Here is a 15,602-nt window from a genome sequence, read left to right as displayed (position 1 = left end):
ATAAATTCTATTTATATGTGAATTTCTATATATAAAATTGTAATATATTTTCTACCGAATGTCCTATATCTGGCCAAAGATTACTCCTAATTCTGGCCATAAATAAGTTTAGGTTTACGATTCTTTTAAACTATAAAACATCTATAGCTTTCAAAATGACACACTTTTATAGATATGTGTGTATATTTGTTTGTGTAATTTTGAAAACTATGTTATTTAATGTGTATTAGTGATCATGAATATAGTTATGCAATTATTATGTGTTATATGTACATGTGTCAGTTTGTATAGACACAAATGTATATATACTGCATTGTGTTATGTATATAGCCTATGTAGTGTTTAAGAATAATCCAAACTTAACTTTGTATTCTTTATAAACATAGTATTATTTATAATTATAAATTTTATTTTAAGTAGATTAATAACATATTTTTATAACATTACATTACAAATACCATTTTATAAATAAAGTTCTATATATAGGCCTTGATACATGACCATGGTCTTGATTAAATGCTTTTTTGCATAATAATATTTTAATTTTGTTGTATAGTAATGAATGTTATGGATATGCATCTACATATATTATGGCTATGTGCACTTATATGCAAGAACATTTGTTAAATATTAATAACTGTCTTATAGTTTAATATTTATGTTTTTTTATAGAACTCTGAAATTTCTTATTAGAATGGAAAAAATTAAGAAAGTTAAAATAAGAAAAAATTTACAAGTTTCTAAAAAAAATGAAGAACTGTATAGAAGTAAACGTGGAAAACACTATTTATGGAGTGATGCAGCTATGATATCAGCTATTGAAGCTGTAAAAAATGGATTTTCACGTGCTGCATGTAAGGCTTTTGGTGTTCCAAGATGTTCTCTGCAGGTTAGACTTTCTGGAAAAACAGAACTAGGAGCCAAGCCTGGTCATCCCACCCTTCTAAATGATGAAGAAGAAAATAAAATAGTTAATTTTGCATGCAAATCGTGCAGCATTAGGAATAGGATTTGGTTGATCTCAATTTCTAAAATATGCTGAAAACTTTGCTGCAAAGCATAATAAATCATTCAAAAATGGAACACCTTCTGAAAAATGGTGGCGTGGGATGTGCAAAAGGCACAAACAGATAACTTTACGTCAACCAGAAGTTACAGCTGCTGTTAGACATCAGTGTATGAATGCTTGTAAAGTTTCAACATACTTTTCTATTCTTAAAAATGTATTAATGGAAAATAATTTAATTAGTAAACCACAGAATATATGGAATATGGATGAGACTGGAATCCAGTTTGATTATCGCCCTGGGAAAATAATTGCTAAAAAAGGAGTAAAGCACCTACATAGTCGTACATCAGGTAATCGGGAAACAATCACTGTTATAGCTTGTGTCAATGCAATTGGTTACTCTCTTCCACCACATTTTATAGTAAAAGGAAAAACAAATAGGTCACTCAACAGCTTTCAAATTGAAAATGCACCAGAAGGAAGCACATGGAGTGTTTCTGATAGTGGATGGACTAAGCAGGGAATTGCATTTCTCTGGTTTACCAAATCATTTCTTCCAAAAATTGGTTCTGACAGACCTCAATTACTTATTTTAGATGGCCATGACTCACACAACTTTGTAGAGTTATTAGATGTAGCTGTGGCAAACAAAATACATACTTTTGAATTGCCAGCTCACACTTCTAACTGGCTTCAGCCTTGTGATCAATCAGTATTTGGCCCACTCAAGAAAGCTTACAGAAAAGCATGTGAAAATTTGATTAGTAATTTTCCTGGGACACTAGTTTCAAGAGTAAGTTTTTGTGGATTGATAAAGCAGGCTTGGAACGAATCTGTTACCCCAAATAATATTATATCTGGTTTTCAAGCTTGTGGAATTTATCCATACAATCCAAATATAATTCCACCTGAAGCTTACATGCCTAATTCTTTATACATAGAACCCAGTTATCAAAATAACGAGAGTCTGTTGAAAATTTTAGGCAATCTACCTCAAGTATCTAATGACCATTGTGAAACAGCAGAATGCAATATTGATCAATTGAAGTAGATGTTGACTTTTCTATTTCAACATCTTTAGCAACAAAGCGTTCTTTAATATTAAATTTTGACCATACATACGCTATTCCTAATCCATCCCCAGTAAAAAATATAGTTACAGATAATATTAAAATTCAGAATGTTGCCATGAAGGAAATAGAAATAACAGCTTCAAGTGTTTATCAAAATTTTCCATTTAAAAATCAATCCTTTCCAGGAGATCCAGATTCTGATGTTTTAACATATCCCACTCAAATCATTAAAAAACGAAAACTGCATTAAAACCTAAGTATTTTTTGCTCACATCTCAAGAAGCACTGGATAACAAACATGAAGAAGTTCAAAAAAAATTATTCAAAGAAAAAAAAAGAGAAGAAAATGTTATGTTAAAGAGAAAAAAACAGGAGGAAAAAAAACATAAAACTTCCAAACTGTAGGAGAAAAAAAATTAATCATATATTTTTCTTTTGTTTTTCTTTTGTTTTTTTTTATTTTGTTGTTTTTATTTTAACTTGAATATTGGTGTTCCAGTTTCTTGCTTATGTAATGTTTCTTCTTTCAATTGAATTTTTTTCTGATTTAGGTAAGAATTAGGTAAGAAGTGGCCAGAATTAAGTCTCAGCAGCCAGAAATAAGTCTTTTAGCTAGCATCTGAAAAACTGATGCTTAAACACATATCAAGTTTGATTTTGTTAAAAATTTTTCTGAAGTATACCCATCCCTAAATATTCCTATTTATGTGTAAATTTATTCATTCATGTAACACTAAAGGAATTTTTACTTTTAAACAATAAGAACGATGTGGCCAGATATAGATCAGTTTTAGAAATGTTAAACTATTTTATTTTTATGGATTTATTAGAATATTGTAAATTTGATTTGTTTTTGGTTTTAATAGCCTCTTACATAGCAGTGTAAACTGAACATTGGAATGTTTAATCTAAATAGGTTATACATTTTACTTTTCCATATCAGGAGTTGTTTTTTTCTTGTAAAAAAAAGGTTTTCATTTTTTATAAATTTTGAAAGTTAAAAGGATACTGAAGTAAATAAAATTTTAGCCAGTTAATGAAAAGTACATGTGCTGAAGATGAAACAAGTGAATTTGGCCGAATTACTTGCTAGTTTAAGTCATTTTTCTGTATGGTTTAAAATATGTGTTTTCTTTAGTTACTTGTTTTATACACAAATTTCCTCAAGAAACATTTATGGCTTTAAAGTTCAGGAATGTTGCTCTTTATTCAAGACAGAATTTTTCTAGTGTGAAAGACTTTCTTTCTCTGTATCAGCATAAATCTTTTTTAAAAGATGGACCTGGCTTAAAAGATTTTATTGAAAATGCACCTTCAGAAGAATGGATACGCAAACCAGGTGCAAAAAGATTAAGGTTACCACCTTGGCTTAAAACAGAAACTCCTGTTGGTAAAGATGTTTTTAGATTGAAAAATACTCTTCGCTCATTGAACTTATCTACAGTATGTGAAGAGGCTAAATGCCCAAACATAGGTGAATGTTGGGGTGGTAAAGAAGGTACTGCTACTGCTACAATCATGATTTTAGGTATTTATACATAGCTTTCAATTTTTGCATGTGTTATTACTCTAGGTTTGCTATTTTTACTTTAAATATAAATTAGCAAAAAAATTAATAAAAGTTTTGCATTTATTTTTAACATTAAAAATCTAACTATTTAGGAGACACTTGTACTCGTGGTTGTCGATTTTGCTCAGTTAAAACATCCCGTCAGCCAGCTCCTCTTGATCCAAATGAACCTACAAACACAGCAAAAGCAATTTCAAGTTGGAATTTAAACTATATTGTTATTACTTCTGTTGATCGAGATGATTTATCTGATGGAGGATCAAGTCATTTTGCAAAAACTGTGAAAGAAGTTAAAAGAATAAATCCTTCACTAATTGTTGAATGTTTGACACCAGATTTTGCTGGTGAAAAAAAATTCATTTCTGAAGTAGCCAGTTCTGGTGTAGATGTTTATGCCCATAATATAGAAACAGTAGAAAGTTTAACATGGTTTGTGCGTGATCCTCGTGCAACATACAAAAGAAGTTTAGGGGTCCTTGAACATGTAAAAACTCAGTTTCCTAAAATGATAACTAAGTCTAGCATAATGGTTGGCTTTGGAGAAAAGCAAGAAGAGGTTGTTGCAACAATGAAAGATTTAAGGAATGTTGGTGTAGACTGTATAACCATCGGACAGTATATGCAGCCCACTAAAAGTCATGCCAAAGTTAAAGAATATATACATCCAGATGTATTCAAATCTTGGGAAATAGTTGGTAATGAATTAGGGTTTGCATATACTGCAAGTGGGCCTCTAGTTCGTTCCTCATATAAAGCTGGGGAATACTTTATAGAAAATCTAGTAAAACAGAAGCAAAGAACTGGATAAAATCTATACAATTTAAATATTACTTCTCAAGTCTTAAACCTTTTTATTTTTGATTATTTATGTTTTATGTATAATATTTGTTTGATTTTATATCCTTTTCTCTTTTTGTATTAGACCATTTTGGGTTTATTTAGTTTACCATTAAATGCTCAAGCAATCATGGTTAACTATATTTCAACTTTTACGAGGTTAACTTACGAGATTCATTTTTGATTATATTCAAAAAAAAAATTTATGCATGCTGTTTTCCAAAAAATGTATTTGCGGAACAAATATAATTTTTCATAAAGCAAATAATTAATATAGAATTTAAAAAAAACAATATGTATTGCTGTTTATAAACTTTTTCTTATTTATTCCAAAAAATAAATTTGATAAAAGGGAATAAATTTTAAATAAAAAAAAAAAATTTAATTATTTATTTTAACTTTTTTTAATTTAAAATTTCTTTAACGCCTACTGTAAAATTGATATTCTGTGGCCGTGCAGATGGTGAGTCACCCGAGCAAATTGCTCGGGGCCCCGGACCCTATGGGGGCCCCCAACAGCGACAATAACATTCCGGGTTTTTTTTTCCTTCTCCTTTTCCCCATCAAGATGCTTTAACTTAAATGAAAAATCAAAAAAGCTCATTAAGTTTAATGAAAATTGCCACAAAAAAGAGCTTGAGATCTAATGATTTTTTTAAAAATAAATTTAGCGTTGCGTAATTTATAGAAGATCCTTGTGGAAGAGCTTTTGTTTAAATCTTATCTATATACTTATCTTGAATTTAGCGAGAAAAGTTATCATGTGTTCAAATCTTATTTTAAAAATGGCTTGATTGTACGATTTAATTTATAGATTAATGAAGATAAGTTTAATCTTTTTATTTTATTTTATCTAATTATTATATTATATTTAACTTAACTAATATAAATTTAATTAGTTTTTGTGATTAATTATATATATAAATTTTTTATTAATTATTATATATATATATATATATATATATATATATATATATATATATATATATATATATATATATATATATATATATATACATTGGACGAAAGTATTTTAAAAAATAAAAATGAAACGCACGTATCCATCTGGTGCATCAAAGTTAAAAATCAGTAAAGTAAAAAAAGCGGCTCTACAAAAGGGAATGCAAACATTATTTGATGTTGTAATTACAGCTACTCCTAAAACATCAGATGCCCTTTCCACTAGCTCAACGAAGCAAAAATATGACGGTGGTATCCAATCTTCTGTTACTGGTAATAGTGCTGGCAGTACAGAGAAATTAGCCACTTTTGAAGACTGTCAAATTAGTGTTAGTGATAATACTTCTACAAGGACCACTAGCAGTGACGGATAGACGGACCACTAGATGGCTGGTCACATTCCTTTTCCACTGGGTATGCCAAAAGATACTGGAAACCACATATTTCCAATGTCAGTTTTGAAAAGCAGAATGCCGAATGGGGAATCCTCGCGAGATTGGCTAGTATTTAGCCCAGCAAAGACAGCATTGTTTTGTTTTCCATGCCGATTATTTTTACCTAGAAATCAAGTTCCACACTTGACTTCATCCCTTGCAATGATTGGAGGATGGGGATATGGAAAGAAGTGGAAGAATCTCATCAGTCGAATTCTTGAGCATGAGTATTCGAAAATACATAAACAATGCTACATTCAGTGGCATGAATTGGAAGCTCGAATGAAAACTGATCAGTCTGTTGAACATTTGATGAATCGCCAAATCCTCAATGAAGCTGACACCTGGAGAAAAATCTTGGAACGAATTCTTGGTGAACGTTGATTGGCTATTCGTGGAAAATCTCACCTAATTGGAGATTTCCATAATGGAAATTTCTTAGGATTGCTGGAACTGATTTCGCATTATGACCCAATTCTTAAGGAACATGTCATAAAAGTTAAACAATCACAGGAGAAGGGTCAACGTCTTCAGGCGCATTACTTGTCAAATCGTTTTCAAAATGAATTCATTGGCCTTTGTGCAGCTGAGGTTCGCAGGCAAATTATAGAAGAGTGCAAGTCTGCAAACTATTTTTCAATTATGGTTGATGGCACTCCTGATGTAAGCATCTGATGTGAGGACGTTTGTCATTCGACATGTACATGAAAAAGAACCTGGAAAATTTTTAATTGAAGAGCGGTTTTTGATCTTTGCAGATTGTGCCAAGAAGACTGGATCTGATATTGCGGAATTAATTCTGGAAACTTTGGAAACATTAAACATTTGTTTTGAAGACTGCCGTGGCCAAGGCTATGACAATGGAGTCAACATGTCAGGAAAATTAAGGGTGTTCCAGCAATCCTACAAAAGAAGAACCCGTTGTCTGTATTCTCACCCTGTGGTTGTCATTCATTGAATTTGTGTGGACAGAATGCTGCCTCAAGTTGTACTGATGCTGAGACTTTCTTTGGAACTGTTCAAACCGTATATACAATATTTTCTGCTAGTCCACAACGCTGGAAAATATTGCGAAAGAGACTTCACGGTGTGTCTTTGCATGGACAATCAGGAACACGATGGACTGAGAGACTTGACAGCATTCGCCCTTTCTCTAATCACTTGAGCCAAATCATTGAATCTTTGAAAGAAGTTAAGAGCTTAAATCTGCCTAAACCAAAAACTGAGATTAGAAGTGCCCTAAAATATATGAGCTCCTTCAAATGTGTTCTCATGTCTGGAATTTGGATGAAAGTCCTCCCACTGATTGTCCGCTGCAACCAGGTCATTCAGGCAAGAAAGGGAACTATTGATATTGAAGTGGAAAATATTGAAGCATTGATCGGTTGACTCAAATCTGTTCGGGAGGAATGGCCAACAATTTTGGAAGAAGCCAAGTTAGCTGCAGATATTGCAAAAATTAGTTCTGAATTTCCATTCCACAGAAAAGTGAAACGCAAAAGTTTTTCTGGGGAGCAAATTAAAGGTGATGTACAAATTACGGAATTAACAAAAATAGAATCAGGAGAGGAGGCAATATTTCGGAGAACGGTTTTTTTTATCACATTTTTGATTCTGTAATTTGTGGACTTACTGTACGTTTCACAGCAATTCAAGAAATCCTTTCTATATTCTCTTTTTTGTGGAAGTATCAAAAACTGTCTGAAGCAGAAATCAAGAGTGCTTGCTCACATTTTTCGCAAAAATATTCTTGTGATGTGACCGAAAATGAACTGACTGAAGAATTGCTTTACATAAAACAAATTCATACTGCAAATTTTGGAAAGAAACTTCTTGCCCCATTTGACTCAAAATTCCTGAAATGAAGCTTGGGGAACTCTTTAGAAACATAGTAATTGCATTGCGTATTTTTGCTTCAATTCCAGTGACAGTGGCCTCAAGTGAGCGTTCATTCAGTAAATTGAAGCTCATCAAGATTTTTTTGCGCTCAACTATGGAACAAGAACGAACAAGTGACCTCGCCATTTTGAGTATCGATTGTCTATTAGCAAAAAATATTGATTTCCATGATGTGATTGAAAAGTTTGCTAAACAAAAGATAAGAAAAATAATATTGTAAGAAACAACAGCTGGACTATTTAATTATACTTATATTCCAGTAATATAATAAAAAAACTTGAGCAGGCATTTTTTTTTTTGAAGTAAAGGGGGTGGGCGCCTAAACTGAAGGTTGCTCGGGGCCCCAAAATCCTGTGCACGGCCCTGGTTATGGCAAGTTTGCAGATATTCCTAAGATGTTTAAAGATTTTAGCATTTTTAAGGTTTGTCATTTTGGGACCCTTGTATTAATGAAATATCCTATAAAAACCCTTTTAAGAGGTGATATGGCAGTAGGAGTAATTTAACAAGTAATTTCAAAACCCTGTGTTAAAATCCACTTACCTGGTCTCATAGCTTTTTAAGACTTTCATTAATGAGATGTCAGGTAAAACTGGCTATTTCAACAGAAATACTAATTTTCTAGAAAAAAAAGTAAAATGTTATGCTTAAAAAGCGTGAAAAGTTTTGTTTTATGACTTTTTATGAAAAATTAAAACTCGGTTTTCAACTTTTTTCCCGTGAAAAGGAAATTGTTCAATTCAAGGTAAAATTTAAAAATTTGATTAGGAAAAATTTCATCCGTCAAAAAGAATGGTAAAGTTCTTCAACAAAATCAGAATGACGTGAACTTCAAGGATGATGGAGTTCCCTTGAGCCGCCTGCATTCAATTTGGAAAGTTAAGAGAAGGTAAAACGACAGTTGCACCCAAATTCAACAACTTTGCTGCAATTGCAATCAAGCCTTCAACTTGTTCATCATCAATTTGTGATTGTTTTTTTTTGCTGAATTGCAAAACTCAAAGGGAAAGAAAAGCATCCACTTTGTAAAGTAATAACTCCAAGGCCAAAAAAGTCAGCTCAAACTTCAGAAAAATCTTTGATCTTGGATTTCCTCACTATTTACTCCTGGAATTAGACATGAAAATTTAAGAATCATGGTTGGTGCTGATCCTATTGTAACTGAGCAAGTGACTTGGATGAGGTTCTTTCCTTAAAGTAAGTTTCAGACATATTGTTATGGAAGAGAGAGTGACTCTCATTCCTCGCATTCCTTTGCCAAATTGATTACTCCTCAAACAACAAAGTTAACAAGTATAAAAATGCTCTTCGCACACACGAGAAACTCCAGAAAATTATCAGAATATAAAAGCTGACGGATTCTTTGGTTATCTCTTGTGACCTTAAGCATCCGTGCTGTTGGTGTGTTGTTTCATCATTAAACCTTCTTACTTTAAAGCCAAGGTTTGGAATTTCAAGCTAAGTAATGACAGCCTTCCAGTTTCAGTCACACCAAAGGTTCATGCAAAAAAATCCAGTTCATCAAAATGAAGAAAACAGGCTTAGGGCTCTTCAGTGAACAAGCTACAGAAGCTTTTTATCCCAATTTTAAGGGATACTGGGACTGATAAAAACAAAATCCTTCACACCAGCCACTCAAATGTGTAATCGAATGTAATAGCAAACGAGTAAACCACAAATCTCTATCAGAATTCCTTTTTTTAAAGTATTTTTGGAATAAGAAACTGAAGGAGAACTTTATTATTTCTAAACAAGATGTCAAAACCATGTTTAATCGATTTAGAAATTAGAAAAACACTTTTTTAAAACAAGTTAAACTGAGAATAAACGAAGAAAAAATGTTTTATTTTGCGAGAATTTCGGTGCTGAAAAAAAGGTACCTGGTTTTACTTTCATGAGTTTTTCATGGTGGAATAAATCAAAATAACTTTAATGCAGGGTTTCATAATTGCTTTCTAAGTGTTCCAATAGACATGTACAACCACCCTTTTAAAAGGTTTTTTATAGGATAAATCATTGATATTAGGGTCTGAAAATTTACAAATCGTGTTTTGAGTCTCTGCAATATTCTCGTGAAAAAAACTTAATCAAAACCCATAACGTTGTGTGCTAGCAGGGAAGCACCAAAAATCAAATTTTTTAAAGCAGCGCAATCTTTTACATTGAAAGCAATTGTTCGTGTTTAATCTAGCTGATTTTGAAAACCCATCAGTTCAAACAATTTTGATATAAAACTTCAAAAAAAAAAGGGTTGTCTTTGACCCAATTCTTTATGGAAAGATTAAAAGGGATCTGTAATACTACATCGCATATACTGTTAGATGCTTATCAAAGTTCTGTCGATAAAAGCATGAAAAATGCAACTTTGAGCTGGCCATTCAAGTATCTCAATCTGCTTTTGGATGAAAAAAAATTTTGCTATCTTTGACATATGCTTGAAGTTGTTTTCTTGTTGGAAGATGAAAATTTTTCCCATTCACAGTTTTCGAGTTAAGGCCAGAAGATTTTTATTGAGAATGTTGATAAAAACCTCAGAGTCCGTATTCCATCAATAAAATCCAGCTTTTCTGTTCCATTCCAATTTATCGATCCCCACACATTTCCTCGAATGCAACTTAGTTTGAATGCTTCGCCTTCTTTTTCCAAAACTTTTGAGCTCCATTATAACATTCCATCGGGCTTCACAAGATTAACTTTTGAGTCCACAAAACTTTCTTCCAGAATGATAACGGCATGTTTACATATTACTTAGCAAATACGAGTCTTCGTTCTCGATGGATTTTTGAAAGGAATGGTTTTATATGTAGAGCTCTTGCTTTAAATCCACTCTCTTTCATTCGATTTCGAATAATCAACGAGCTCACTTGAATTTCAAGTTCTTTTTTAAGAAAGTTTGACGCTTTTGGTGCTGGTAAAAATTGGTTTTTCTTCGCTATCTTCACAATTTGTTGATTAATTCTGGGTGTCGATTTGCGCTTTGCTCCTGATCATGGGTGATTTTTCACGTATCCTAACATTTTTTGTTTTTTAACCAAATCGCTTTTAACCAATTTTTTTAATAAAAATCAATCTGAATGTTTTACCTTGTTTGAACAAGTCAATAACTAAGTTGCGCTGAGCTTGCGACCATTCCTTAGTTTTAACTCCCATTATTGATGGCTTCAATGACAAATCAAATAGCTTTCAAAAATATCAGTCAAATATTAGCGGTTACTCATTGTTTGATAATAAAATAACTTAAATTATTGCTTAAAAATCTGTTAATGTTTGGATAATTATCTTTCGTCAAGATTTTAAAACGCCTAAGAAACGTTAAACTTTGGGCAAACAAAGTTAACGTAATTTTATTTTGTTATCTGAAACCTTGATGAAATTTACTTTCAGAATAATCATAAAAGTTTTTGACACAGTTCCTAAATTTAAAAACCTTAGATAAAGATTTTGAAGGAAATTGCCGAGAAAAGTGGTCCTAATCGTCTACTCATTTCAAGCGTGACTTGTACGACGGCTGTCATAAAAGCTTGTTTTTTAATATATACTTAACAATGTTGTATTCTTTGTTAATAAAAAAAAAAACTTTTTTGTTTACCTTTTAGCTTTACATATACAGTGGTTTTCATAAATTTAGACGCACTCATATTTGAGAATTTAAATTTTTAGTTTTTTAACAATAAAACAATTACGAAAAAAGATTTCGGTTTAGTTTTTTTTTCTATTTATTAGATAAATACGTACAGAATACAAAATTTAAAAAAATTTACAAAAAAAAATACAAACACTAAGTAATACTTAGGTACAACTACATGGTATTAAAAAAATAAGACAAAAAAAATTGTTCATAAATTTAGACGCACGATACATTAGGAGGCGTAATTTATGAACCAATCACTATTTTGTGTATCCGCCTTTTGCTTTAATACAACTAAGAACTCTTCTAGACATAGACTCAACAAGATTTTTGCACATCGCTTCTGGGACCCTATACCAGGTCTCCTTAAGGATGTCCTTCAGCTTGCCAATGTGGAAATTTGAACCTTTGCCAATTCACGGTCAATCCAAGCCCAAATGTTTTCAATTGGGTTAAAATCAGGTGAGTATGGAGGCCACGGTGTTGTCTTGATATTATTATTGTTGAACCACTTCTTTGTATAGTATGCAGTATGTGCAGTAGCGCCATCTTGTTGAAGTTTCCATGGTTTATCATTGAGCATAAACAGGTCAATTGGTGGAGTTTGTTTTCCAGTACTTCTACGTATATTATGGAGTTGATTCTTCCGGTGTATGTTTGGCACATACTAACACCTTTGTAATTGAAGCATGACCAGATTCCTATTGAACCTCCTCCACTTTGTACAGTCGGTCTAATGTACCTGGCGTAATACTTTTCGTGAGCCATTCTTTGACTGTTATGTTAGATTTACGATTGATCAGCTCAAAGTTACTCTCATTACTCCACGTAATGTTTTTCCATTGTTCTTTTGTCCAATACCTTCTTTCACAATACCATTTTAGTCTCCTTTGTTTATTATAAGGACTCAAGAGCGGTTTCTTCAAAGCAGAGTAGACTCCAATCTTGTATTTGATAAGTATTCAACGGACTGTGCTTTTAGAAATAGATGAATTTCGCGTTGTATTGAATTCTATGTTCAATTCTTTGTAACTAATTCTTGGATTAGCTCTGACAGCTCTAAAAAGGGCACTATCGTTCTTTCTGGTGGTTGACAAGGGTCTACCTGGCCTCGTTTTCTAGCTGGCACCACCAGTGTGAAGAAAGTTTTGCTTCGTTGTCCGAACGCATTTCTCAGAGACTCCAATTAACCTGGCGATTTCTCTATTACTTTTGGTTCCTTCTTTGATGTGAGCAATAATTTGCCATCTTTCAGCTTGAGTGATACGTCTTTTGCCCATTTTTCGCGTCTTTTTAGTGCAAAACTAACTTAACTTTTGTTTATTTATTAAATAATGATTAACTAATTCCAGGTAAGTTATATTTATATAAGGTTTTTTGACAAAATCAATTAATTTAGGCCATTAATGAGAAATATGGGAAAAAAGCTACTAATTAACTATCAACTAACAAGGTATAAGACTTTTTTGATTGTGCGTCTAAATTTATGAATAAAATAAAATAAAGCTTATCAATCAACTTTTTTTGTTTTATTTTAAGCATTTTACATATATGTAAAAAAAAATGAGTGCGTCTAAATTTATGAAAACCACTGTATATATATATATACATAGCCACCGAGAGAAATTTCGGGCCCTGGGGAAGTTTTTTTAAGGGGCCCTCGTTATGATCAATTATATACCCAGGACCAATAGATGCGTGCTCTAGTCATTAAAAATGAAAAGTGAAAGTTAATTAAATTTTTTAAAAGTCAAAACTATTTAAATCTTTTAAAAATGATTTAAAAAGAATTGTTTCTAGATACACGGGGCCCCGGGAATCTTCCCCGTCCACCCTCCCCTCTCGGCGGCCATGTATATATATATATATATATATATATATATATATATATATATATATATATATATATATATATATATATATATATATATATATATATATATATATATATATTGTGATCACCTTCGAATCATAGTTGATAGCAAAGGGAAGCTTTCTTCACAACGGAAGAATGGTAAAAAAAAGAAATCAGAAATTAACGAATCAAATGGAAGATCAACTAACCGTCCAAAGTGAGCTATCAGCATTAAACAAGAAGAAAACGATTTTAAAATCTACGTTTACACAAACTAAACATCAAATTATTCAGCTTCTTGGAGACGACGATCCCACATGTAAAAAAGAGTCATGCGATTTGACTCATCAATTAACAAATGCACAAAACGATGTTCTCGAGTTATAAAGAATAAATGGCGAGTTTACGGAAAGAATAAATGGCGAGTTTACGGAAGCGATGGAACATGTAAATAGATAGATATTGTGCAATGGAAGTGAAAGATCGAATTTTGACCAAAGGATGGATCGAGAACCTACACTGGCAACGGAAAAGCAACAACGTGATCAATGAACGAATATTCAAAAATTGAAGGACGAAGAAAAAGATCATAGCAAATTTGAATCAATCAAATCTTCACATGGCCTGCGTACAACAAAAAATTTAACAAATTGATTTAGAGGAAAATACTGCAAAAATTGGACGGGATTTATGGAAACAACTAAAACGCGCCTCTATACCAATATTTAATGGCGATGAAAAGAGCTACGAAAATTGGAAAGCTTCATTCAACGCATGCATTAACCAAGCTCCTGCGACAGCTGAATATAAATTACTTCAGTTACTTCAATATGTGATGACGCATTAAAAGCAATTGAAGGACTTGGGCATTCATAGTTTGCCTATGAAGCTGCTAGAGAAAGACTTGAAAAAAAATATGGCGGAACGAGGAGAAAGGTCCTCATGTATTTGGATGAATTGAACAACTTCAAACCTATGAGGGAAAACCAACCAAGAGTCGTGGAAAAATTCGCTGACTTGTTGGATATGGCAGTAACCAACTTAAAAGAAGCTAATAGAACTGAAGAACTTGTTGACGGAACTTTATACCACCAACTGCAAAAAAAGGTTCCAGAGATGATGTTTATAAAATATAAATGTTGGGTGCATGAATGCAAATTAAACGAAAATATTGAAACTCTAAAAAAGTTTATTGTTAAAGAAGCGGATTTTCAAACGGCAGCAACAGAGACTCTTCATGGCTTTTAAAAAGGCAATGATAGCAAACCGTCTGAAGGAAACTCATACTTTACTGACAAAGACCGAAAAAAGAAAACAAATTGGATAAAGAAATGTGCTGTTTGCAAAAATGATCTTAAAATATGGGAGTGCCCAACATTTAAAAATCAAGTTGTTGAAGAAAGATGGGGAACAGCCAAGAAAGGTATACTCTGCTTCAGATGTTTGAATCCTAATCATTTGTCAAAGGAATGCAAGAACACAAGAATATGTGGGATTGAAGGCTGTACAGATACTCACAATCGTTTGCTTCACAAGAAGAAGCGACAAAATAAGAGAATTTCTATAGAACCCAATGAAAAAAGACATGGTAATTGAAAACTCTCATACGTCAAACATCCAACTACATTCAAAACACGTTATGAACTGTATATCGCTTCGAACGGTGCCGGTTATTCTTTGTAATCGAAATAAAAAAGTTGTAGTTAACGCATTGTTTGACGATGGAATTACTAAAACGTATCTGAATTCTGATGTAGCAGCTGAGTTGTCACTGCAGGGTAAAACAGAAAAAGTAACTGTAAACATGATAAATGGAAAAATTGATTCATTCAAAACGATGCCGGTGGAATTCCAGCTGGAATCATTGAATAGAAAAACATTTATAACAATGGAAACCTTTACAGTAAATAATGGAACTGGAAACTTAAAAGCAGTTCATTGGAGAAAAATGTCAAACAGTTGGAGACATCTGAGAAACATCGAATTCCCAAATATTGAACCTAAACCAAAAATTGACATTCTAATTGGTGTGGACTGTGTTGAGTTGCATTGTGCAAATGAGGAAGTCGGAGAAGAACTTAATGAACCAGTGGCCCGTCTCACTCCGCTTGGATGGACATGTATTGGCGGTACTGGAGGGTCTCTTTAAACACACTTTAAGAAAATGATACCTAGTGCAAAAGAAATAGAAGATACAAATAACACCATTAAAAAGTTATGAGCAATTGATTGTGAGGAAGAGATGCAATTTAAATAAATAATAACAAACCCAGGAGATACTACCAGGGCCGCCGAGAGCCTTCAAGCCGCCCGGGACAAAACCTTTTTTGGCGCCCT

The 15,602-nt window shown here is 32.5% G+C and overlaps 2 protein-coding genes and 1 pseudogene across 2 annotated transcripts; 2 read left to right on the top strand and 1 right to left on the bottom strand.

The window, feature by feature from the left end:
• Nucleotides 1-548: 548 nt before the first annotated feature.
• Nucleotides 549-2,186, top strand: LOC149886050 (uncharacterized; annotated as a pseudogene).
• Nucleotides 2,187-3,176: 990 nt separating this feature from the next.
• Nucleotides 3,177-4,869, top strand: LOC145184537 (lipoyl synthase, mitochondrial-like). Its single transcript, XM_080060233.2, has 2 exons — nucleotides 3,177-3,610; nucleotides 3,745-4,869. The coding sequence occupies exons 1-2, from the start codon at nucleotides 3,259-3,261 to the stop codon at nucleotides 4,458-4,460; spliced, it is 1,068 nt and encodes a 355-aa protein (XP_079916359.2). The 5' UTR covers nucleotides 3,177-3,258; the 3' UTR covers nucleotides 4,461-4,869.
• A 1,188-nt stretch (nucleotides 4,870-6,057) lies between these two features.
• LOC149886049 (uncharacterized) lies at nucleotides 6,058-10,933 on the bottom strand. The gene is made up of 2 exons (XM_090093133.1): nucleotides 10,866-10,933; nucleotides 6,058-7,970 (listed from the first exon to the last, which is right to left on the bottom strand). Exons 1-2 carry the CDS (start codon nucleotides 10,930-10,932, stop codon nucleotides 7,597-7,599), a joined length of 441 nt encoding a protein of 146 aa, XP_089949259.1. The 5' UTR covers nucleotide 10,933; the 3' UTR covers nucleotides 6,058-7,596.
• Nucleotides 10,934-15,602: the final 4,669 nt, after the last annotated feature.

Source organism: Hydra viridissima, unplaced genomic scaffold (genome assembly GCF_058129835.1).
Source record: "Hydra viridissima isolate aposymbiotic clone 2 unplaced genomic scaffold, HvirCarnegie_v1 scaffold_7, whole genome shotgun sequence".
NCBI classification, from domain to species: Eukaryota; Metazoa; Cnidaria; class Hydrozoa; order Anthoathecata; family Hydridae; genus Hydra; species Hydra viridissima.
This window is presented reverse-complemented; position numbering and strand designations above follow the sequence as displayed.

Coding starts and splice junctions, on each gene's coding strand:
- LOC149886049 (XM_090093133.1), bottom strand. CDS start 10,932: ATGGGAGTTAAAACTAAGGAATGGTCGCAAGCTCAGCGCAACTTAGTT. Junction 7,971..10,865: donor TATTGACTTGTTCAAACAAG/GTAAAACATTCA, acceptor TCTTTTGTTTAG/CAAACTTTTCAATCACATCA.
- LOC145184537 (XM_080060233.2), top strand. CDS start 3,259: ATGGCTTTAAAGTTCAGGAATGTTGCTCTTTATTCAAGACAGAATTTT. Junction 3,611..3,744: donor TGCTACAATCATGATTTTAG/GTATTTATACAT, acceptor CTAACTATTTAG/GAGACACTTGTACTCGTGGT.